The sequence below is a fragment of the Zootoca vivipara genome, chromosome 4 (assembly GCF_965207765.1).
Source record: "Zootoca vivipara chromosome 4, rZooViv2.hap1.1, whole genome shotgun sequence".
In the NCBI taxonomy this organism is placed as follows: domain Eukaryota; kingdom Metazoa; phylum Chordata; class Lepidosauria; order Squamata; family Lacertidae; genus Zootoca; species Zootoca vivipara.
Window position 1 is genome coordinate 71,258,709 of NC_142587.1, and position 26,123 is coordinate 71,284,831.

The following is a 26,123-nucleotide window of genomic DNA, read 5'->3' on the forward strand; positions in this document are numbered from 1 at the left end:
GGTGATTATGACAATAAAGTACAAGGAGGGCGTTATTCCCAATCAAATGGATCAAGTTAATAAGTAATTCCAGGAAGTTACCAAGGTTCTTAAAAATGCTAAGTAGATAGCAACAGATGAAGAATACCTTACAGTACGACACAAAGGCCAGCCAAAGACTTGCCCGGCATCAACATGAATGAAAACAGCACCGTTTCACCAAACCGTCCATCGAGATGCCCTGATAATACTGCATATAAACAACAGAGACTCCCAGCCTGGAAGCCCCAGCTCACCCCAGAGCTCGTCCTCCCCAGTTTCTTTATCATTAGCCTCTTCTGCCTTGTGATGGGAATTGTACTTCTATTGGCTGCGACAAGAGTCAAAGAATTAAAGGTTTGTTTTCATTGTGTGCTAGAAAGCATGCATTGCAATATTGGTAGACTGTATCTGTGTATAAGTAAAGCAGAAATTTACAGTGTATTTATTTTGTTTTGTTTAATTTTGGATGTCCTCATTAATGCTAATGCAGTAAAATAAACATTTTGTTGCAGTCCCAAAAGTGAAAGTACTGACCTTGGCCTCCAGAGACCTGACTTCAATATCCACTTTGGCTATTATGTTCTTTATTTCTTTAGCAAAGGAATCAATAATGTAAGTAGTCTATATTGGTGAGCATTGTAACATCCAGGGAATGATCTGAGACTAGACTTAAAAGCAGCACACTGTTGTGAGCAGCTTAAGTAAATGAATGGATAGAATATCTGAACTGGCTTTTGGACCAACAGGTCTACCATTGTCTAGAGAAGTTGTGAAGGGTAGACCCTCCAGACTATTTAACAGTTGAGCATTCTGAGGATGCTAAAGAGACTACGGATAGACCTGGGAATGGTCTTGTTTAAATTGTATCTGTAGGCCTGTTGCCTTTGAGACCATTGGTGGAAAGGTGAGTTATAAATATTTCAAATACAATAAATATTGGGGCGCCATGGTTCCAGGCCTGTTCTCCACATGGGTGTTTTTTTTCTCTTTTAAGAGTTGTGTGTGTTTGTTTGTTTGTTTGGTTGGTTGGTTGATTGATTGATTTTTAACTGTTGTGTTTTTAAATGCTGTATTCTACTCTGAGATGTTCTGGTGAAGAATGGGTCAGAAGTACTATTAACTACAATAAATGGCAAGCTTCTCTTGCAGAATAAATGTAATTAAAAACACATGATTGCGTACACATTAAAAGTGGGATGGGATGTAACTAAATAGAAATAGTATTTGCCAGTGGAAGATACTTGGACTTTGAAGAACTTTAAGGGGAAGGATGTTCCAAATGGGTTATTCAGGACACTTCTTGGCATGTCATTGCTGTCTTAGCTTGAAAGCTCCCACTGTGAGGCCATTTGGTTGACCTGACAAACTGTCACATTTGACCATCTCGTGGAAATCTGCAGAAGCCAAACTGTGTAAAGCATGGGTAGGCAAAGTAAGACCCGGAGGCCGGATCCGGCTCAATCGCCTTCTAAATCCAGCCCATGGACGGCCCGGGAATCAGCGTGTTTTTACATGAGTAGAATGTGTCCTTTTATTTAAAACTAGTATCATGAAGCCCGTTAAATTAACGGGTGCTAGAATTAATTAGCGGGGTCCCCCCCCCGGTGACTCACCCACCGCCACCACCTCAGCCCCTCACTGAGTCCCTTCCCCACCCTCCGCCCCAGCTGGCTGCCTCCTCAGCTTCCTCTCTCCCTCCCCATTTCCCACTCTCTTTTTCCTACTCCTCTTTTCTCTCTCTTTCTCTCTCTCTCCCTCTCCCCTCGCTAGTCCCAGTTGCAGCAGCCCTTCCAACCCTCCCCCCAAAACTCCACACACACTTCCAGGGACTAATTCCCCCTTCCCCAGCACGTGTGCCCGCCCGCTCTCCTGCTTTCGCCCCTCAGTAACGGCTAAACGATCCTTCAGCCCAGCAGCCACATCAATTGCGGCTCTCTCTCTCTCTCTCTATCCACACCCACCTACCTTCCCTTTCCTCTCCTTTCCCTCTAACGGAGAAGAAACCAGGAGGAAAGAGAGATCCTTCCGTAGCACAGCGGAGGCAAGGGGAAGCCGCAGTCTCTTTTTTTCTTTGTATGCTTGTGTATATGCAAGCATGTAATCTCTCTCACGGTCCTGGTTTATCTGAAGTGTCTCTGCGCTCCAGGTCCCAATGGCTGTCCGTGGGGCACATGCGCAGTAGCGCAATCCCATGAACACAGGGACTGGACACAGAGACACTTGCACTTTATTATATAGGATGCATCTCTGGGTTTTTTGTGGGGCATAGGAATGCATTCTTTTTTCAAAATACAGTCCGGCCCCCCACAAGGTCTGAGGGACAGTGGACAGGCCCCTTGCTGAAAAAGTTTGCTGACCCCTGGTGTAAAGCCTTTAAGGCTTGGAGATCTTCTTCTCCTTTTGAAATGATGACAATAACTTGGCCTGTTTCTTTTGTTTCTTGGCAGGTTAATTATTCCGAGATATGCTCACATTGTTCAAAGCTGCGTGAAAACTCGTCAAACTGGGAGAAGGAATGCCTGTGTTTCACCAACTTCACACTTCAGGAAAACATGCAGGTAAGTGATTGTGGAAAAGTGAATAATAGGTTGGTTTGGTTTTTTAAATAAGCAACACAAGATCAGCATTAAAATTAACAACATTCGGAGAAAGGAAAATGTTATCTACCAAACCTCAAATATTTTAAGGCTATTTAATAAAGAAAAATAAATTATTCCAGAATGAATTTGAAGTAAATGTTTTGAAATATTTAAAACATTTTGTGAGCGTTTAGCCGAGTTAAGCACTTTTATAATTTCAATGGGAGAATGTTAAGCACATGCATAATTCTCACTGTAAAAGCAATGGAACCTCCATGTTTCAATTGTTGGCTGGATTACACCCTATGCTACTTTTAGCATCTAGCCAATTTTAAGCACCAAATCTATCTGAAATAGCAGTGTGGAGCACATATTGTGACTGTGGTGTTGGCATGTCAGTATCTAGTGTGTCAGCTCTTATCATTCAATGACTAGGCTACAACCCTTAGCGTAGCGTGACCAGATGCAAAAAGAGGACATTTGTCATGCAGGGCACACCTGTCAAATTTTCCTTTTCTGTTAAAGGTGCAGGAGCCCTGTCTTCTTTTGCATCTGGCACCCTGCCTTAGGGATTGATTCCCATATCCATGCCCATCTCTCAGGAGCTTATCCTTCAGTTTATTCAATCAGTGCTGAATTCAGCAGCTGAGGATGTGAACTGCCTCTGTGGTAATAATGTCAGGTGATACAGAGCAGATGTCTGTGCTGTTTTGACTGATTGCGAGTGCATCAAGCAATGAACATTAGAGGAAGACCTTGTGGAGTAATCTGAAGAGAAGATCGTTTTCATTTATTGCTAGCCTTACTCCATAAACCAATAAAGTAACAATTTAGGCTTGTCTCTTGGGCTTAGTGATTTGGAGTCACACCAATTCTTGCCCATCAAAGGTTTATAGGGGTTTTGGAGGCACTTAGATCAGGCATCGGCAACCTCCCGCCCATGGGCCAGATACGATTTCTTGCACTGCGGACATTTTGGAAATAGACATGCGCAGAAGCGATTTCTGGTGCTGGCTGCCCATTTCCAAAATGTCCGCAACGCCGCTGGAAATGGCTTCTGCACCTGTGCGGCCCATGTCCGCCTATCGTCCATGGGAATCCTCCAGCCCACGGGAAGAAAAGGTTGCCGACGCCCGACTTAGATCTTGGACATTCAAATTACTGTCCCACTTCATATTGGCTATTGTCAATAGTTTGCCAGATTTAGCTTCAAAACTCATTTTTTAATTCCTACATGTTGTCCCTTTAAAAAAAATGCAGGGTGATATCTTCATGTACTATGGATTGCATAATTTTTATCAGAACCATCGTCGCTATGTCCTTTCCAGAAGTGATGCACAACTATTGGGTCGGAAGGCAAATGTAAGGTGGTTTGAAATTCTTTTAGTACTTCTGATGTTTGGGTTTTTTTAACACATGATGCCATTTTAAGGGTAGTAATTCTTAATATATTATTGACCGGAAAGAAGTCTCGCTGGTTCAGGAATGTTGTGCTTGTCATTCATTGTCTGGACTTTGCAATGTTATGCTGAGGGAAGTGGGCAATGTAAACATTCGAGAGGGAGAGTCATTTGCCAACTGTTAGCAGCCACACTAGGAAATACACTCCCTGGCATGGTGTGACAGTCTTTTCCCATTGATTTTTCATCACCAGATAAATGACGTGTCTTTTTCAGAACACAATTCCTGCTGTTTATGAACAGCTGCATTGTTTAACATTATGGCTTGATTTTTCAGAGAAATATGCTCCTAATTGCATTATGGTTTTGAATACAGATTCAGAACAGCAATTGTGCACCTTTTGCAACTTATGAAAACGGGACTCCTATAGCTCCATGTGGTGCAATTGCAAACAGCATGTTCAATGGTGAGTGCTACGTGCATCTGATAATATTTACCTGAATATGCAGTCTTCATTATCTATTCGATCTGCAGCAAATTAAATTTCTCTCTATATGATAAAAATGTAAAGATGTCATCACACAGCCCCCATTGGAGGTTTTTTAATGCCGTGCTTTAAATGTATGGTGTGGATGTGAGCATATTCTCTTAAATCAGCTACAATAGTCAAATTACAGGCATTCAATACTGGCTTAGCCTTAAATCACGGTTTCCAATTTCCATACAGACACAATACAGCTGTTCTACTATCCTGCTTCTGTAAAGGCTGTCAAAGTCCCACTTCTGAAGCAAGGGAATGCCTGGTGGACAGATAAAAATGTGAAATTTCACAATCCATCTGCACACAACTTGTCTTCTGCATTTGATGGTAAGAATGATCCCATTAGCTTAAAGGTGGTTATTCAGTTTTTGAAATGCAGCTAATGGGCTTTCTAAAATTGTCCCCGCGGGCCTCTCTTATGTGGCTCTTGGAAATCATTCCTGACTACATTTTTCACTAGCTCTGCTTCAGACTTAAATGTTTTTACCTGGCTGGAATGTGTCTTTGAACTTTGATTGTGCTTTTGAGGTTTGATCCATTGCTTTGAGGTTTTTCCCCGCAATCAAGTGTTACATAATTTTTATTAAACAAACAAGTAAATGCCTCTTGCTTGCTTGTCTGGATGGAGGACAGAAGAAACTAACCTGCTGTAGAAGTGTGAATCGTTCACTCGTTGCTCTGCCTGTTTGCCTGTGGCCTCGCCCACCACTGGCATGTGGGCCTTGGAAGGTTCTCCCCGGAGGAAATGTGGCCCTTGGAAGGTTTCCCCCTCCCTGATGTAATGTAACCCAACCAAAGCCATAGCTTTCATATGGAAAAATATTGAGCTAGTTCATGGGAAAGATTTTAGCACTCAGAAGAAATGGTGTTCCTGTAGATTGAATAGTGAAATCCTTGCCCATTTCCATTACATATATTCTCTAAAGTACAACTATTCATTGCCTTTGCCAATGCTGCACGGCTACCTTTTCTCAAGGCCAATGCATCAGATTTTTTCCACCATGGCTGAGAGGTGTGATGTTAACCACACTTAAATTTCCCGCTTCAACTGAGGTCAGGAGCAGGGCCAATGGGTGCAAACCTGCTCCACCTTACATGCATACTGGATAAGCAACTTTATTGAAGCTACATTCCTGGTACGTTGCTTGACTTACAAGGCAATCCTGCATGCCCCACTGAACAGTGGGACATACTCCTTCATATGTGTGTCTGTGATGGCTGCATCAAACTGCAACTCAATACTCGCTTACTAGAGAGTAAGAACTTTTGTTTAGACCACTTAGGTCAGACTTCCTGAAACTGGGACCTTCCAGGTGTTGTTGGACTCCAGGTCCCGTCTGCCACAGCCAGCATGGCCAATGGTCAGGAATGAAGAGAACAATTGTCCAAAACATCTTGAGGGCACCATATCGACGAAGGCTGAGACATGCTTACTCACTAAGGTTAGACTATTAAGAAATATATAGAAGTAGGGGTTGCTTGTTCACCTATAGCTATCATCTCTCTCTGTCCCTCCCCATCTATCTCAGGCACAGCAAGACCACATTACTGGCAAAAACCAGTATATTTATTAGATGAAGAAAACCAAGAGAACAGTGGCTACACAAATGAAGATTTTATCATCTGGATGCGTGTATCGGCCTTTCCTACATTCAAGAATCTTTACCGTCGCCTCAGTCGCACCAGGCAGTTTGCAAATGGGCTCCCAGCAGGGGCGTATGGGCTGCAAATATCCTATAGTATCCTTTCTGTGTGGGTTCGTGCCATGTTTTAGCTACATGGGCTATAACTGGCAGGTCTTCTGTAGACGGTGAGGGTAATCAAGGAATACATAGCCAGAACACTCCCTGGCAGGCTACTAATGCATGCAGTTCATCATGAAATGTAGCTGAGTTTTGAGGAGAGCTTCTGCTTGTCAGTTGGATGGAGGAAACATACAGTGGGCTAATGCAGATCTCTGCTTGTCTAGCTCAGTCTTCCCCAACCTGGTACTCTGCAGATGTTTTAGACTGTAGCTCTTATCATCCCTGACCGTTGGCCATGGTGGCTGGAGCAGATGGGAGTTCCAGTTCAAAACTTCTGTAGAGCACCACACTGGAAAAGGCCAATAGTGGTAGTGTCCCATCAATAGAAGATGTGTATTGCAACAAGGAGAGTAAGCTGTGAAAAACTACATACATTCCTTTTAAATATGCCTTTTGCATTGTAGGTGCTAAGAAAAAAAAATCATGGATCTAATCCTGTTAGCAATACCCAACCCTTCGGCATCTTTTAATACTCATGGATGTTCCAAACTTTTTAATAAAACTTTAACATCATCCTGTCAGATTTCCCAGTTTCAAAGTTCAAAGGAGAAAAGCAGGTGGTCTTCTCAACAGTAACATGGAGCGGAGGAAGAAATCCTTTTCTGGGAATAGCTTACACGGTTACTGGTGCAGTGACTCTGCTGGCAAGTTGTATCATTACAGTAGCTCACTTGAAATCCAGGAAAAAACCCAACAAGGGACTATAGGACAGTTCCCTTTACTTGATGAAAAGTTAAAAGTACAAGCGCCCTGCCAAGCCAGAGACCAGAAATGAGAAATATCTAAATTTCCTTCTCGATTCTCAGCACACCATCATTGCCCTTAAACCAGGACTCCAAAAGACAGTTTTGGATTTGAGAACCTTGTTTAAAGGCAAATGATGGTTTGCTAAAATCACTCTGCAGGTGGAGCATAGATGGAGTGGCAAACCATGGTTTACGCAGAACACAGGCGGAAGTTTAGAAACTGCAATATGCGAAGGAAGGAGTCCGTGAAGTCTCGGCTCATGCAGCAATGGGCTGAGTTCCTGTCTGAATTCATCTACTACTTAGTATAATGAATGCTTGGCTAGGAACTGCGCCAGTACATTTGGTCTGATGAATGTTTACAGCTAGGTTAAAAGTTCACACAAGTTCTCAGGTAACAGCCATGTGGATCCCTGGCCTCTTGCACATCCTCTGCGGCAGTGACTCTGTTCCCGAAAGTGTCATAGGCAGAACAGCATGTTGCAAGAAATGTAGAGTTTAAAAAGGAAGAAACTGTCAGTGTATGTAGTGTTACACATGAATCTGCTCATTAAAATGTCTATTTCCATTAGTTCATCTTTTGTATTGAAAAGCTCTGTACTGAAATTATATACAGCTTTCCCAAACACTGGCTTCTGTGAGATTAAAGAGTGATTTATTTCGCAGCATGCAGTGGCATTTATACACTTCAGGAGATACAGCAATAAATGGCACCACAGCCAGCTGCCACCAGGAGGGAATTTTAAAAAGCGCCAGGCAATGTGCAAATTAGAATTAAAGCAAAAAAGTTGCAGTTAAATCCGTCTTGTAAGAAATGCTCTGTGGATTTTAATGACAAAGGAAGGAGACATGCTGGGTTTTCTTGGTGCAAAGTTGTGGGGCTTTAGCTCCACATGCACTGTGCATTCTAAGTTAGTCTTGTGCTATATAATTCTCAGCATGGTGGTTAAGAGTGTCAGAGCAGACCTGCTGGATTCATTCTGCCCCAGCAACCTGCCACCCAATAGCCAGCCAAATGCTTCCAAGATGCCCCCATGAAGACAGCAGCCCCCACACTACGCTATTTGTGATCAACTCCCGCCCGGAACCAATGTCCCCACTGTGGAAGGATGTGTGGATCCAGAATTGGCCTCTACAATCTCTTACGGACTCCCTGTTAAGACCGTGTTCATGGAAGACAATCTTACTCGGCTACGAGTGATCACCAAAGTAGATGATTTGCCTAACTAGCAACAGGTATTTAGAGGAATGCTGCTTCTGAACCTGGAGCTTCTATTTAGGTGACCATCACTATATAGACCTAAAATAAAAAAATTCCTTCAGTAGCACCTTAAAGACCAACTAAGTTTATATTTTGGTATGAGCTTTCGTGTGCATGCACACTTCTTCAGATACCTGAAGAAGTATCTGAAGTATTCTTCAGGTATCTGAAGAAGTGTGCATGCACACGAAAGCTCATACCAAAATATAAACTTAGTTGGTCTTTAAGGTGCTACTGAAGGAATTTTTTTATTTTGCTTCGACTCAGACCAACACGGCTACCTACCTGTATATAGACCTAATCTCAGTAGATTTATCTAAGCATGTGGCTATCAGCATACACTGGTACCTCTTGGTTACGAACTTAATTCGTTCCGGAGGTCCGTTCTTCACCTGAAACTGCTCTTAACCTGAGGTACCACTTTAGCTAATGGGGCCTCCCGCTGCCACCAGCGCGCAATTTCTGTTCTCATCCTGAGGTAAAATTCTTAACCCAAGGTACTACTTGCAGGTTAGCGGAATCCGTAACCCAAGGTGTTTGTAACCCAAGGTACCACTGTATTTTATGGCAGTAAATTATGTAAATTAGGCGTTCTGTGAAGATGTACTTAACAGAACTCTAGTTACAGGTAGGTAGCCGTGTTGGTCTGAGTCAAAACAAAATAAAAAAAATCCTTCAGTAGCACCTGGTCGTTAAGGTGCTACTGAAGGAGTTTTTTTATTAACAGAACTCATCTGTCTGATACCATTGTTCCAGTATTAATCAAGGAGGGAAAATGGTTCACTAAGATAACTCATTTCAGGAATTATCAGTGCTCTTTTAACGGTGTGATATCAAGAGGGGCAGCAAAGGTGAGGCAGATGGGGTAGAACAGCACAAGCCTCTTTGCACAAGCAAGCAATAGGATTGGGCTGCTCCAAATCATCTAAACCAGGCATGTCCAAACAACTTTGACCCACCCACCCACCCCAAAAAATTGGGCCTTCCTAAAAAAAGCTCAACAACTTTGACCTGACCCCCCCCCCAAAAGGGGTAGATCACTCCCAGTTCTTAACTCTGTGAGTAGATCGCAGTCTCTTGGGAGTTGGCCACCCCTGATCTAAACACTGTATAAGTCTGTTGTGTCGTGTCTTACCTGCATATTGCCACTGAGGTTCTCTTGTCCACAAACAGTACCCCCAAGATAAATCAGGACTGTTCTATCTGACGAACAGAAAGTGCTTGTCAAAATGTAGGTGTAACTGACTCTCCCATCAGCTGGGATATTCAGCAACATTAAGCTCCAAAAATCAATCTGCTTGCTTTTCCTGTACAAGAATCATGAGTTCCACATTGTGCATTTTATTAAAAGGTTTTAACACATACATTAAAAAATTGCTATTCATATTATCTAAACTCTAGCAACATATACAGAGTGACTACAGAACATGCTGAGGTAAGGAAGTACATTCTAGGAAAACAGCCACTCGACACTTATTTGCGCCCATCTCACCTGCACTAACCGAGTGACCCCCCTCTGCATACCTTGAGACAATACCAACGGTGGGCCTAAACCCCAAAACACTTAGTGTGATACTTGCCTGTGCTGTGTGTCTTACATTCAGGAATCAATAAGTTAGTACCTAAAATACAGGGCAGAAAACCAAGAAAGCTGTTTTCATCTAATTGCCCATTTAATTTTGATACATTCAATTGCTCACACCATTCCTGTTATACTGTTGTAATATTTTATGTGCTGGCAAGCTTAAATCTGCAACGTACAGTGGAGGTGGATTTGCTTGTACTAAGGTTTGTGGGTTTGGATACCTGCAAGACTTCGAACTAAGCATATACACTTGTGTGCACAATTCCAGTAACAGGCAGCTTTGAAAAACAGCCCTACCGTGGCTTTTGGTAGTCTCTTGTACGTACACTTGTCAATTTTTGTAAGAAACATCACACATACACAATTCTATACTTTGGCGTGGTACAAATACACCAAGCCACTCTAACTGGTGCAACATTCAAGTTAAAACACTCAGAGTGCAACCCCTATAACATGTTTAATCAGAAATGAGCCCCATTCAGTTCACTGGGCTTACAACTAGGGAAGTGGGTACAAGATTGCTGCCTAATTTTCCTTTAAAGATAGCTACCACCTGTTTAGAATCTGAGCAGAAAATATGCTTCTAAGAAGAATTTTTTAGTATCTAGGAAACTTGGGTTGTGTTCTATTCCACTAGACATCTGGAAATCAGCTAGGATTATTTTCCTGTTGCTTTTCTGCCATTAATTTTAGAGTTTGACATAGTTTACTTTGCTATTTTTAATGTAGCATTTGGTAACATATGCAGAAGAGTGATTTGTAAATACTGTCAATAAATAAAGGTAATAGTTTTTTAGTTCTGTTTACAAGTAGTTTGCTTGATGTGCACCACTGAATCCAATTACAATCTCAGGTTTTTGAAGAATTTAGGGTTCTGATTCCAATTTGTAACGAAGAAGTGATTTATAATCAAGCTAAGGAACTATGTGTTGACTGGCAGCTGTGCAAGGTGCACGAGTGCTACCATCTGAACTTAAGAGAGTTAATCCCTTGAATTTTACTTCCAGAAATGAATCACCTTTTGGCAATGGTGGGAGCTGGGAATCACTCTGTTGCAAATGTGCTACTTCTACAGTATGGTTTTCAAAGATGCAGATATGTAAGAGTAGGACAGCCGAGTCTAGAGACCCTAACAGAGATAGACAATGACGCGATTAGGGTGTCATATATTCAACACAGATTTTGTTGAATCCAATCTGGCAGATATGTACCCATATCCATTGGACCAAACGAAGCAAGAAATTATAGAATAGAGTCTACATATACACATATTCTGAACGTTTTCTTAGGCCACACATTTAGCCTTGGTGTACCGTAGTTTACAGAATAAAAATAAGTTATGTTATCACTCTTATAAATAAACAAAATATAAATGGAACAAAGCACAAGAGCGGACCAGCATGCCATACTGCTGAAACTAAGTACAGTGGTGCCTCGCTAGACGAATTTAATTCGTTCCACGGGTCTTTTCTTATAACGAAAAATTCTTCTAGCGAATCCCATAGCAATGCATTGAAATTTTTTTTGATTTTTTTTTTGCCCATAGGAACGCATTAATTGAATTTCAATGCATTCCTATGGAAAACCGCGATTCGCTAGATGAATTTTTCGTAAAACGAATTCGTCTAGCGAGGCAACCTCCGCTAGAAAAAACCTTTCGTTAAGCGGAAATTTCGTTAAGCAGGGCATTCGTTAAGCGAGGCACCACTGTATTGGAGTAAGGCTGTTGCTCTCAAGCAGTTATGGGCTTCAGTCCCAGCTATAGGGGCCCAAGGGGCCCAAGGCTGGAGAAAGCTGGGCTAAGGAGTACTATCTACATTTAAGAGTTGTGATTGTCATGATTTACCTTTCCAGCCAGCTACATTGAGATATATTGTGCATTCAACAATACAGACGAGAAAAGTAGAAATGGGCAGTATCCAATACAGCACAAGTGGATTTTAGCTTCCTTACCCTTCAACCCCCTGCCACCTTCTCTCTCTCTGAAGCAGATTTGGTGTCGTGCAGAGGAGGAAAGGAAGGGAGAAAGTCTCATTCTGCAAGTGGACCATCTGCTCTGCTAGCAGACGGACACAACGGGATAATACCCAATATTCTTTTGAACTATATGTTCATAATGAAGTCCATAAAACTGGGCTATTGTGTATAGAAGGGATATCACATTTATCTGTTCTACATCATTGCTACAGTGCTGTTATAATACAATAAAAACACAGCATTCTTTTCATGTCACCCTAATGTGCTTTTTAAAAAATATATACACATTTAAAGCATGGCCAAAGGGAGACTGGCTTGTAGGTTATACAGCTATGCTTTCAGCAATTCTCATTGTGCACAAAGTTACTAACTGGTTTCAAGTATATAAACCTTGGAAAAATAATTCCACTAGGAGTTAGAAGGTGAAATACCTTTAGTCCCAAATGAGATTGTATGATAATTTTGAACTTGAAGAATCTGGGGGTGAAAAAGAGTTATTTTTATGCAATACATAGTAGATCAAATGCCAATACTTTAAACATTGCTATATTTCAATCTAATCGCCACCTCACATTCAGAAGGTTCCATGACATCAATGCATATATGCATTTTCTTAAGGCATAGACCTAAAATCATATTGGAAAACCAAGCTGTTCATCTATGCATGTAAAGACACCCTGGTTTACATTAAAAACCTACATGCAATGATGCCAGTGTGCTTATGTTTTACAGAAGTGAACTTATCCGTCCCTCCTTAAAAATATCCCTTCATTTAATCTAAAAATAATAATAAAAATTGCTGTTTGAGGCCATCATTGGAGGGCTTTGGGGTATTTTTTTATAGAAATTATAGTTTTTGTTGAGCCAAGGATTCCCACTAAGGTCCTTTTTAGCCCTGTAACAAATTTTTAGCAAATGTATCATCTTCAGGGAATTCGCCTCCCTAGGAAATAGAAAGGAGCACCCTGGTATTTTTTTAAAAAGTAGGGAGAACAGAATTCATCCGAAGCTACTCCAAAGGGATCAAGAGCGAGTGATTACTAGTGTATAGCAAGTCATGCTTGCCAGAGATTCCAGGTATTTTCTACACTACTAATTGATTTCATCAAAGAAATCAACAAAGGAAACTCTTGTTAATTTTAGGGATCAATTTTCCTTATAATTGCCACTAACTTCCTGTTACAGGAAGCACAATAATCAGTTTACTTTTACAATGTGAAGCCTTATGAAAATACCAGCCTGCTAGATATCAATTAATTTGAAATTGGTTTCTTGGACTCAGTGACTTTTTCTATATCCAGAACAGTACCTTACCTTTTCTTGGCTCATGGACCATAGATCATTTTGATTAATTATATATCTATAGTGGCACATTATATATCTGTTGTGGAGCATCTATTTACACTCAGCGATTCAGCATCTTTGAAAGCTTCTCACACCTGTCTAGCAAAAAAATGTAGTGCCCATCAGTAGTGAATGGAAAGCCCATCATTCTATAAACAGGAAAGCAGTAGTTGTGTACAGACCCTCAAAAGGGCAATTGACTCATTTTTTGGGCTCCATCAAGTCACACATTTTTCTCCCAATGCAAAAAGTGATCTCCAAAGGATTTAATTTTTGAAAGCCACATTCTCTAACTAACATCTTCTTTCTTCTCTGTGGAATGTGGCATGTTCTGTGGCACCTGGTATACCAATTCATCTGTGGGATTGAGTCCTGGCATTCCTTTGGGTGTGTCGTAGAGTACTCGAGTAGGCGATGAACTATCTGATCTGGAAACAAGTTTGCTGTATGCCCCAACTATGGGAGCGGCTTGATTTCCTGGAGCTTTGAAAGTAGATACAGTAGAAATGCCCAGAGGAGCTGCAGGATGACCTGACATATCCATCACAATTGGTGTTGCATATTCTGGTCCAGTGATAGGTAGCGGTTCAGCATAGGCATGGTAAATCTCTTGCTCAGGTGAATTGTAAGGATCCATATCAGCATAGCTTGTTTCGTTTCCTTCTTCAGGTTTAAAGGTTGATCTCTGGTGAAGTGTGCCAACAATTCCTCCCACCAGCGGCTGTGCGTACTCTATACAAAGAGAGACCAGTATCGTCAAGGGTTTTCTAGCTGTCACATACTGCCATTGCACTCGTAATTAAAAAAAACAGCACTTGGTATGGAAACGGGCCAGATCGCACATGAGACTGCTCCAGTGGGAAGATCTCAGGAGTGCCTAGGGTCTCTGTTCATTTGAATCAGCACCTCTACCTGCCAGTCATGTTATGTGGCTACTCTGATCTTCTGATGGCACCAGGAATTTGGGCAGCAGTTTCAGGCTAACAGTGGTCTCAAGTGTTCCTGGAATGATCATGCTGGGGCCACCATGTGTAAACCAGATTTATGGATCATGTCATTACTTTATCTACAGTACTTCTGTTATGCATATGCCACATTTAAGGCATATTCAGTGAAACAATAATAGAAATCAATACTTCTGAGTAAAGAGATCCAGTTAAATATTTTGTAAATTATGCTTTACTAGCTGCTTGAAAAGATGTGAGCTAGTTCAAATGATTATTGGTGACACTTGGACTTTACTTGAAAGCATGAAAAAACCAAGCAATTATTAGGAATAGTTTTGCAACTTCTCCATGGTGGGATTTTCAACTAGCCACACTCAAGCAGATTGTTCATAAAAACTCAAGTGACACAATTCTGTGAGAGGACTGTACCACATTGGCTAACTCCAGAATCAGTCCTTCTACAAGCTGTATTTGGACATCTATCCCCGGCACAGTTTTTAAAAAGAATTTAGAGGGTACAGGAGGAACTACAGGAAGGTAAGACTATTGCAATTTAATCTGCAAAGATACTTAAAACAGGCACATTTACTGAAATCAAGATAAACTGGAGAACGCAAATACCTGCAGTTTGGGTTTGTAACATGGTTGCAACTTCTCTTGATCTAAGGCAACTAACTTCACTGCTGCTGTAACGAACGGGCGTTTCCTCGTGCTCTACAGACTTGGCCGGAAGTAACTGCTTCATGCCTTTCCACCAACCTATATCAAGGTTTACAAGTCACGTGGTTATGAATCAATATGCATTTTTTAAGCTTTGGAACTTCCCCTGTAATGGTTACCTGGTTACTCTGGAGCAATTTGCCTGTTTAGCACAATTTCGGGCTATATAGACAAACCACGACGAGCCCTTGGCTCATGTGCTTCCCCTCTACCCCTTTCCTCTTCCTGTGTGGCAATGAAGAGGAGATTTGTTTATACAGTCATACCTCTAGTTACGTTTGCTGAGGGTTGCGTACTCGCTGAACCAGGGTTATGAACTCGCTGAACCTGGACGTGCCGGAACGGGTTACTTCCAGGTTCGGCAATTCGCGCATCCGCAGATGTGCCAAATGACATCATGCGCAGATTCGGCGCTTCAGGTTCCGTACTGCTCTGGATGTGAATGGTACTCCAGAACGGATCCCGTTCACATCCCGAGGTACCACTGTACCATATTAGTGGCAAGAAACTGGAAAAATGAAACCCCACTCACAATAATAGAATGGCAGGCTCTTATGATTGAATACTGGCAGAGATGACGGGGAAAGTAAGAGGGCTCTCAAACCAGAAAGTATACAAAGAATGGAAAATATTCAAAGATTACCTGAAAACATATTGTTCAAATAGCAATCTCCTTATGGAATAAACTGATCCTTGTAAAATACAATGTGTAAATGTCAATTTACTAGAGTACAGTCATACCTCGACAACCGAACGCTTCGACTTCCGAAGGTTTCGACTTCTGAAGTCAACAACCCTGGAAGTCTTTTCGCCCCGCGCATGCGCAGAAGCACAAAATCGCACTTCGCGCATGCGCCGACAATGCACTTCGACAACCGAAAACCTCGACTTACGAAGACGGCCGCGGAACGGATCATCTTTGTAAGTCGAGGTACCACCGTACATGAAAACAAATCAGGGTAATAGAAGGCTGTGCGTTTAAATGTAAATAACAATACAAGTACAATGAGAAGAATTGGAAGTCTTTTACTTAGAAATTTAATGAATAATTGTATAATGTAAATTATTTTTTTGTATGTTTTCTTTCTTCCTTTTGCTTTTTTTGTCTTAATCTTTTCTTTTTTTATCTTAAATGTATGTGTGTATATATATAAATATATTTGTATTTTAATTCAATGAAGATTATTATTACATTTCTATACCATATTTCAACCGAAGATCACAGGGGTGGTTTACATTATGTCTAAACTCAGGGGAATTTTGGATAGTTCAGTTGTTTAAACAACCCAGAATCAAATCATGGTTTGTAATCTCAGCTTGTTAACAAACCATAGTGTAAACAAACAGAAGACCACCTGCTAAGGCGCGCAGTGGGCAGAGTGCTGTGGTGCTCATGTCCTGCCTTGGGTGCTTCTCACAGGCATCTGGATGGCCAACGTGAAGATTCTGCACTAGATGGGCCACTGGCCAGACGCTGGAGGCTCTTATGTTCTTAGGTGTTCTTTCAATGCATTGGGGGTTTTATGTTCAATGGATATATGCATATATAGGTCCTCATGTGGCAGAGCATTACACATGTAGATCCATACATGGTGGTGGTAGTGTGAGTGAGTGTGTGTGGTTACAGAATTGTAGAGTTGGAAGGGACCCCAAGAGTCATCTAATCCAACAAATGCAGGAATCCCCTCATGTGTTTGTGTGAAGGTCCCTCTTAAGCAGGCCTCCCCAAACTTCGGCCCTCCAGATGTTTTGGACTACAATTCTCATCATCCCTGACCACTGGTCCTGTTAGCTAGGGATCATGGAAGTTGTAGGCCACGATCCCTGCTCTTAAGACACAAACAGCCCAGGAGAAAGGGAGGGGGCATTCAGCGCCTGTGACAGCAGACAGCAGAGCCAGACTAGAGACTGGTGATTCAGTTCCTCTGAAACTCCACCAGAATGTCAGCTACAGAGTCAGCTGGCCACAGAGGGGGGGAGGAACAGCACTTTGGCAGGGAGAATAAAAGGGGCAATATCTGAGGGAGAAAGTTAGATAGGGTTTGGTTTTGAGTTAGGGCCATGGTTAAGAGATAGGGTTTGATTTCCTAATCAGTGAAAGGCAGCAACAGATGGAGCCAGCCATGCTTCACGGGGGGAAGTTGTTCCAAAAATTGGTGGAGGCATTAAGAAGGCCCTCTCTCTTGTTGCCATCAACAGTGCTTGCACCCTTGGTGTGAACAGAACGGACCTCTGCTTTAAAACATACGGAGAGGGATTTGGAAGGATTTGGGCTGCTCAAGTATTCAAGTCAAAACACTAGAGAAGCTTTGTATGAGGGGGCTGAGCAAGCAAGTGCTTGCCCAAGACCAACCATTAATACATGGGATTTGCACAAACATATGTTCATCTCAATGCTTAACGACGCAGCTAGAGGTCCTACAATGGTTGTTACCTGCACGATCCCAATATGGTATGTCATAGGTTCCTTCTGATTTTCTCTTTCTGAAAAAGTGAGTGAAATGCAGAACACACCCAAAATTAGTGTCAATATGAAACAGCCATTTGAGATCAACACTGCGGGTACTAGTTTTGAAGAACAGGTACAGTCTTTTCTGGGGTTGCATGGATTGCACGGGGGGGGGGGAGACTGAAATACTAAGGGACTGATCCCCTTCTCACTTTATTTCACAGAAATAGCAGCAAAGACAACCCTCCCCCTGGAAGTTAGTTAAATTTGCATGTTCTGTTGATATAAAAGCTGCTGAACCTACACAGCCTTCTCAAGATTTATACATATCAAAGTCGTTCAGCACTGCACGACCAGGACAAGGCCCTCCTGAACACATGTCCAAACTAATTTAAATTATTCTTCATGTTAATGCATAAATTGAGCATTTTAATTCACCCTATTTCATTTCTCCCATTTCCTCCTGTACCTGTTACATTTCCTCCCTTGTAAAGGATGCAAAGCACTTAATTATTCCTTTACCTGTTTCTCCAATGCCAGGCACAAACTAAGATCAAAATGAGGGTGGTAAGGACCATGACCAACACAGGAACCAGAACAGCTACCAATGCCACATCTGAAAGCCATTAAACAAGTGGAGTCCATAAACATTGCAGGCACACTAAACGAAACCCCCTTTGTTCCTTGTACAAATACTGAAGAAAGTTCATTTAAAGCTTGTAATAGCATCCAAATATTACTGCAGCAAAATGCCATTTTGCACACATAATAATATGTAGTGGAGGGGGAAGAGAAACTGAATTTGTGCAGTGGGCTCGATCCTTAATTCCACCACACCTGTGGGCTGTCTTGGACAGTCACTAGAGCCACCAATCTGTCAAAGTTCAAAAGGCCTCATTGTAACCACCAATCAGCCAATTCCCAGTTACAGGCACCAGTTTGAATCCAAACCATCGCCTGCAAACAAAGCAGAGCTTGCTGGCAGTGTCAATCAGCAGACCCTGAGAGCAGGCCCCTCCGCTGTGGTTTGGTGAGAAATGTCTTCTCAGACCAAAGTCAGGCCTTATGAGACCCAAAGGCCCATCCTGATATCACCCCAGCAAAACATTTGAAGTTGGGAATGTTTGTTAAATTGTACATAAACTGGTTAGCAGTTGGATATCCATTTCTAGTTTTCTACTAGCATGTCCTGTTGGCTGTGGTCTAAACCACCAAGGCTCTTGGGCTTGCCGATCAGAAGGTCGGCAGTTTGAATCCCCGTGGCAGAGTGAGCTCCCATTGCTCTGTCCCAGCTCCTGCCAACCTAGCAGTTTGAAAGCACACCAGTGCAAGTAGATAAATAGGTACTGCTGTGATGGGAAGGTAAACGGAATCTCCGTGCACTCTGGTTTCCGTCACGGTGTTCTGTTGCACCAGAAGTGGTTTAGTCATGCTGGCCACATGACCCGGAAAGCTATCTGTGGACAAACGCTGGTTCCCTTGGCCTGAAAGTGAGATGAGTGCCACAACCCCATAGTCGACTTTGATTGGATTTAACCGTCCAGGAGTCCTTTACCTTTACCGTATATGGCAAATATCTATCTCTGCTACATGAATCTCTACTACTATATATATATATATATTATTGATAAATCAACATAGTTGGCAATATACCAAAAACATAGCAGGGAATCAATATAGCATTACTATTGCATAAGGCTAAGGCCTTATGCAATGTTATTTGCTATATAGATGTCACTACCTTTGGTTACGCTTGGAGCCACTGTAGTGTTCTTGATCTCTGGAGTGAAGGTGGTTTTATCAGTGTGCGAGGGAAAGTCATTGCTGTTCCTGGGTGGTGGGGGTACTGTAGGTCTTGGAGCCCGAACTTTAAAGAAATCAAAAATTTAAAGGTCATGCCATTCGTTAAAGCACCAAGCAGATCCCTTTATGTAATGAAGCATGCAATGGCCTTTGTATAATATTTAATATCCTAATACAAAATTGCTGCTAAGACTTGCTTTGCCAGCAAATGAATGTATGGATTACTGCTTAAGAAAACTGTTGCGAGCTGCATTGTGCTCATACTTCGGGAATAAAACTTAAAACGTTGATACAATTGCTGCACACCAGACAGTCAAGCAATGAAAAATTTGTTAGTATACATGTTATTCAACGAACTGGGAATAACACAAACTAGGAAGGCACAAACAAATTCAGTCTGTATCACATTCTTCTCCCAAGACAAGTCATGCTAATATAAAGAATGATAAAAGTCAATCCACTTACCAACACTAAACTGACATCCTAGCAGTTCAACTTTCATTGCGATTTTCTGATGCCACTTCAAAGGGTTTATTCTGATGAAACGAGCAATAATGGGTGGAATGAAGTTATTGCGGACTTCTTGATAATACCCAGTGTTTCCTTGAAATACCTAGAAAAACAAAATTTGATGTAAAATAGATCATTTTTCTAAGACATTAGAAGTTTTGCATTACAAAATACTGCTCCAGGAAAATAAGCTAATACTCACATGTTATTCTGCTTGCCTAAGCTACTCTGGGCAGCAGACATAGAGTTCTCAAAGTACAGATGGTAGGCTCTAGTAGTGTAAGGTCAACTAATGAATAACTAATTCTGGAGTTTTTAATTAGATACCTTTTATTGAAAAGCCTTGTATACATCTGCTAAATGACACATTAAATGAGCTCCAACCAGATACTTGTGTGTGTCTGTGTGTCGCGCACTCACACACACATGCGCACACACAGAAATACTGCAGTTTAAAATGCTCACCTACCCAATAGAAAGCCCATCTACCTAACCTTTGGTCGATTAGACTCAGTTAACTACAAAGGTTTAGGTCAGGCATAGGCAACCTTGGCTCTCCAGATGTTTTGGAACTACAACTCCCATGATCCCGGACACTGGCTCTGCTAGCTAGGGATCATGGGGGTTGTAGTTCCAAAACATCTGGAGAGCCAAGGTTGCCTATGCCTGGTTTAGGTAGATGGGCTTTTCAAAATTATTATTTTATATGCCCAGAAGAGGGCAGTCAAAAGCAAGTATTACAGTTCATTTCTGATCATTTTCCCTAGCGTACTAAGCATTTGCTGCTCCACTTAATATATTTACTACTCTAATTTACTACTGGAAATACCAATCAGCAGTGGTCTCTTTTGAAAAACTTCCCTATATTTTTGTATGCAGCATTTATCTGGGGGAAACTGAAGGCAAACCTTCATTGATGTGACCTGCTACAAAAACCTTGTTAGTGATAGAGAAGAGTCAGATCTGCACGGCATCCAAGTTCTCAACCTGTTGCCTCTTCCAAGCACAAGAGGGCAAACCGCTCTACATTAGGTCAAGCAGTACAAAAATGTAACGCTGAAACACTTCAACGCAGCATACAATATTAGTAATGTACTACCATCTAACAAATGCACACCATACAGATTCTTCATTGTGTCAAAAGCCTAGATTCAAATCCCCCCCCCCCAAAAAAACTCCAGGATCCCATCTCCTCACCCTCCTTCTATGCATGCACATCACGCACAGACACACTGCAAGCATAGATGTATTCCTGGCTTCTGCTGGAATTCTCCCCTCCTTTGATCCAAGGAATACACATGCGAGGAGAGTAATCCTCCTTTCATCCAGCCTCTGTCTCTTCCTTGAGTATGCTGGATGGGCTCATGTGACCCATGTTTCAAATGAGAGACAAACTTATGTTCCCATTTTCAGAGTTCTGTAATAACCAGGGTGATCTGGAATGCATATGTACCGACATTAAGCTTTCTATCCATGGAAGAATGTTAATTCCTTAGGAAAAGCACCTTCATACAGTCATACCTCAGTTTAAGTACGCTTCGGTTTGAATACTTTCAGTTTAAGTACTCTACGGACCTGTCTGGAACGGATTAATCCACTTTCCATTACAGGTTAAGTACAGACTTCCAGAACCAATTGTGTACTTAAACCAAGGTACCACTGTACTTAAGTGATGATTCCAGAATCATTAAACACACACCCAGAGTTCCTATGTACTCCAATTTCATCTTATTTTGCACATAGAATATTGGGCAGTCTTACTTTATCCCTCTCAACACCAGGTTCTTTGTATACTGTCCACTTCTGCCCATCGTTCCTGTACAGAATCCTGTAGGCAGAGACATAATAATGGTACTCTGCTAAGGTGGATCCAGTGGTTATTATACCTGTGGACAAGAAGGTTCTCATTTACAATAAATAGCAAGAGCATTTTTAAAACATTTAATCAACACAGATGCTAGCCCAGCAAAAACAGAAAAGGGAATTATGAAGATCTCTCCAAACATGAAATAGCAAATGTGGTTCAGGGTAAGGGTAAAATTCTGCCTATTGGGGCAAAAAAGTATCTACATATACACTGATGGGCTATAGGCTGGTGATAGCAAACACTCCACTTGGCTTTACAGGCCCTGGATCATAGAACTGCAGAGTTGGAAGGGACCCTGAGCATCATCTAGTAGTTCAACCCTCTACAGTGCAGGAATATGCAGCCGTCCCATATGGGGATCAAACCTTGGCATTCTCAGCGCCACTGTCAGAGAGAGGGCTGGCAGGAAGCAGACCTCTCCCACGACATGCACAAGCTGGCAAGATGGGACAGAGAGCAGAAAGGCAGGAAGGAGGTTCCAGGGCTCCAGCAGGATCCTGGAGCCTCGGGAGAGAGAGAAGAGCAGAAGGAGGTGCCAAGGCTCTAGCAGGATCCTGGACCCACTACTGCAGTTGGGACGCAGAGAAGCCAACTTCAACAGAGGGTGGAAAGGAGGGGGAAGAATCAACAGCACCTGAGGAGAAAGGTTTGACACAATGGGGATACGTAGTGCCGGTAGGAGGGGCGTTTTGGGGACCAGTCTTAAAGGCTGGGTCAGAGCCCGCCAGACGTCATTGCAGGTTTCTGCCCCACACTGAGCAGACATGATTTGAGACATCTCAGCACTGTATACAGCATGCACCTCAGCACTGTATGCACAATAAAACTCGGAAAAATCCAGGCGAGGTGTGGAGTGCTTAGGCGGGAGTAGCCAACCCCAGCCATCCGTGACAGCCACACTCTAAACAACTGAGCTATCCGGGCTGACAATGGCTGACCAGAAAGGAATATTGAGGTCACGGTTGATAGGCCAATGAAAACTTGAATCAAATAGGTGGCAATGGTGAAAAAAGGGCAAATTCCATGTTCAGGATCATTAGGAAAGGGACTGAAAATAAAATTGTCAATATTTTAGTGCCTCTCAACAAATCTGTTCAACTACACTTTGAATACTTAAAAAAAGAGAGAGAGATATTGAAGGATGCAAAAAAAAATTAATCGAAATGCTCAACTATGAGAAAAAGTTGCCAGGTTTGGATTTATTTATTTTTAATTTGGAAAAAGAAGGCAAGAAGGAGGGACATGACAGAGGTGTACAAATTATGTGTGGGGACAGGAAAGTAGATGGCCCTTCTTCTCCCTTCCTCACAATACAAGAACCTGGGTTCATCCAATGAAGCTGAAGGATGGGGAATCCAAGACAGACAGGAGGATGTATTTCTTCACACAGCTAGCTCATAGTTGAACTATGGAATTTGCTACCACAAGATGAAGCGATGTCTACCAACATTAGACTGCTTTAAAAGGAAAGCAGACAAATTCATGGAGGATGATGCTATCAGAAACTACCACCCCCAGGATCAGAGGCAACATGCTTCTGAATTCTAGTCATAGGGAAACCACAGCAGAGGGAGATGCTGCCTTCATGGCCTGCTTGTGGGATTCCCATGGACCTCTGGCTGGCCACCTTTTTGGCAGGCTTTCCTTCTGCCTTGCCTAACACAGAGCCAAAACTAGCAGAGGGCTCAAGCATCGATCTCTGCTACAAGAGGCCATTAGCAATGTAAGGGCATTGCTCACGTATAGCATTGGATAACTGAGGAGATGAACACACAGACACACTTCTTTCTATACCGAAAAGGCAATATCTGTAATATCCTAAATAAAAAAAATCCTTCCAGTAGCACCTTAGAGACAAACTAAGTTTGTCATAGGTATGAGCTTTCTTGTGCATGCACACTTCTTCCCTATGACAAACTTAGTTGGTCTCTAAGGTGCTACTGGAATTTTTTTATATATTTTTTTTGACTGCGTCAGACCAACACGGCTACCTACCTGTAATCTGTAATATCCTATTCAATATCTGTAAATTGTCATGGAGATTTGAAGACACAAGAATAAAAGTATCCTTAAATAACTTCCAAATGTCACAAGTATTTTTTGTTGTTCTAATAACGTCTCTCTGTTGCTCCATGTATTTTATGTATTCACTATAATTGTGACTTCTGCACTTCTATGACTTTTTAATGCTTGGCATTGTTTTTCAATCTACTATTGTCCATGGACCAATGTAATAAACGCCATCCATCCATTCAAAGCATCAGGGGTAGACCTTGGTATTATGGTACCCTGTGTGAGACCCCCCACACACACACCTCCAGCAAGGGTGGCAATGGGCTTTGGGAAGGAGACACAAGGCTCTGGCAGAGTTCTACAGCCCTCCTACCTCCTTCCCAAAGCAGGGAAAACACTAACTAGGCTTTGAGAAGGAGGCAGGAGAACTCTAGGACTCAGACACAGCCTCACACCTCCTTCCCAAAGTCCAGTGCCTCACTTGCCCAGCTTTGGGGAGGAGGTGGGAAGGCACCCCCTTGGCCCCTGCACCAATCGTGTTGCCCTAAATCCACCTCTAAGCATTGGGGTGTTTACTGCTAGGAGGACTTGTCCTAAAAGGAGTCCTGTCCTTTTAAGAATGAACACAGGTGTGCTTACCTGTTATGCGTTGCTCTTTGTTTAGGTCTATTTGCAACCACTGATATCCATCATTGGTAAAAGCTGCCCAAGAGTGTCCAGGCCTTTTCAACCTGGCTCTTTCTGGTCTCCAGGTGCTGGGTTGCCCCACTTGCTCAGGCCATTCGAGAAATGACGATGCATTAATCTGCGAATCAGCAATGACTCCAGACTCCATTCCCAGTGTCCCGTAGCAACCTAAACATACAAAGCGTCCAAGAGATGGTGCAACTTTGACACTCTTATAATGCAATAAATACTTAAACCCTTCCCAAGGCCTAAAGACAGAACAGGACCTACATCACAATGAACCTTGTACCATTTAAACAACATATACCGAATTGCAAGGAAGTTGATGTTTCTCATTGGAATGCCTGTCTTCGCAGACAATCATTCCAACAAGAGGTTTTTATTGCTACTTTAAGGAAAACCTGGACTTTAGCAACATTTTTTTTATTTAAAAAAAGTAGCACAATTTTGGATTGAAAAAACACTTTGCTCTGGGATGTTTAGTTGCAACCTCTATTTTGGTGTTTAGTTCTATGGCAGAAACCTTTCAATTCTGCCATGCATTTGTTCTAACATACGAGATAAAACTTCTACTTGATGCTTTTATATATATTTTTCATAAAATTTGTGACTTACTTTTCATTATAAAATAATCTCAAAGCAGGGTACAGCAGATAACACACAACAAATTTAAACAAGAAAACGGTAAAAACAGGTGAGCGCAAACACACAAGAGTTAAAATAGCTGTTTACAAAGTGCAACAATATAGATTCAGCCAAAAGCCTGGGTGATAGAGTGGGTCTTCTTCAGTTGGTATCAGAAAGACTTGGTGCCAAATATATCTGAGTGGGGAGGGAGTGCCACAGTTTTTATCTGAAGCATCTCTGCTTTTATTGTATCATTTTTTTAAAATCGTTGGTTTTAATTGTTAGCAGCCCTAAGCGGTAAGCACTGGAAGGGCACGGTACAAACATTTATATAATAATAAACATCTTTGATTCTGAAATGGAACGAAAAACTTCACGGATCACTTCAAGGCAGGGGGGTACAGGAGAGTGGGAATGATTATCTCCTACAATAGCTGAGAAGGAAGGTGGGATAGTTCAAGACCAAAGCTGGAAGATCTCCATTTAGCCACGAGTTTAAGTTGGCAAGGGATCAAAGAGATACCAGGCTAGATAAGAGCATAGATCCCATTAAACACAAAGGGGCAATATAGAAGAAAGGCTTACCACTAGTTTTGAAAGTGAAGAGACCTGAAGACAGTGCTCCTCTGTGTAAAAAACAAACCAAAGACACCACAAAACTACATCTTTAGTTCCAACAAAATGTAACATTTCCCCTTAATTTCTCTCTCTCTCTGTGTGTGTGTGTGTGTTTTCTATTACAACATCCAGTAGCATCTTAAAAGGTAAAGGGACCCCTGACCATTAGGTCCAGTCGTGACAGACTCTGGGGTTGCGGCGCTCATCTCGCTTTATTGGCGTACAGCTTCCAGGTCATGTGGCCAGCATGACAAAGCTGCTTCTGGTGAACCAGAGCAACACACGGAAATGCTATTTACCTTCCCACTGTGGCGGTTCCTATTTATCTACTTGCACTTTGACATGCTTTCGAACTGCTAGGTTGACAGGAGCTGGGACCAAGCAACGGGAGCTCACCCCGTTGCGGGGATTCGAATCGCCAACCTTCTGATCGGCAAGCCCTAGGCTCTGTGGTTTAACCCACAGTGCCACCCGCGTCCCTGCAGTAGCACCAGTAGCACCTTAGAGACCAACTAAGTTTGTCATTGGTATGAGCTTTCGTGTGCATGCACACTTCTTCAGATACCATGCATGCACACGAAAGCTCATACCAATGACAAACTTAGTTGGTCTCTAAGGTGCT

At 42.1% G+C, this 26,123-nt stretch overlaps 2 protein-coding genes across 3 annotated transcripts in view; one reads left to right on the plus strand and one right to left on the minus strand.

Annotated features, from left to right (window-relative positions):
• The first annotated feature begins 24 nt into the window (after nt 1-24).
• Nucleotides 25-7,761, plus strand: LOC118084780 (cell cycle control protein 50C-like). Its single transcript, XM_035114727.3, has 7 exons — nt 25-375; nt 2,469-2,579; nt 3,861-3,962; nt 4,377-4,467; nt 4,729-4,869; nt 6,072-6,281; nt 6,870-7,761. The coding sequence occupies exons 1-7, from the start codon at nt 175-177 to the stop codon at nt 7,052-7,054; spliced, it is 1,041 nt and encodes a 346-aa protein (XP_034970618.3). The 5' UTR covers nt 25-174; the 3' UTR covers nt 7,055-7,761.
• A 1,914-nt stretch (nt 7,762-9,675) lies between these two features.
• The window catches only part of DCBLD2 (discoidin, CUB and LCCL domain containing 2), a 35,292-nt gene continuing 18,844 nt past the window's right edge, over nt 9,676-26,123 (minus strand). For both annotated transcript variants that reach the window (XM_035115692.3, XM_035115693.3), the window contains exons 7-15: nt 25,469-25,509; nt 24,209-24,424; nt 21,451-21,575; nt 19,645-19,792; nt 19,118-19,243; nt 17,899-17,992; nt 17,362-17,411; nt 14,829-14,966; nt 9,676-13,992 (exon numbers count right to left, since the gene is read on the minus strand). In XM_035115692.3, coding sequence (XP_034971583.3) covers nt 13,550-13,992; nt 14,829-14,966; nt 17,362-17,411; nt 17,899-17,992; nt 19,118-19,243; nt 19,645-19,792; nt 21,451-21,575; nt 24,209-24,424; nt 25,469-25,509 — 1,381 coding nt within the window. In that variant the 3' untranslated portion in view covers nt 9,676-13,549. The remainder of the gene's footprint in view (nt 13,993-14,828; nt 14,967-17,361; nt 17,412-17,898; nt 17,993-19,117; nt 19,244-19,644; nt 19,793-21,450; nt 21,576-24,208; nt 24,425-25,468; nt 25,510-26,123) is intronic.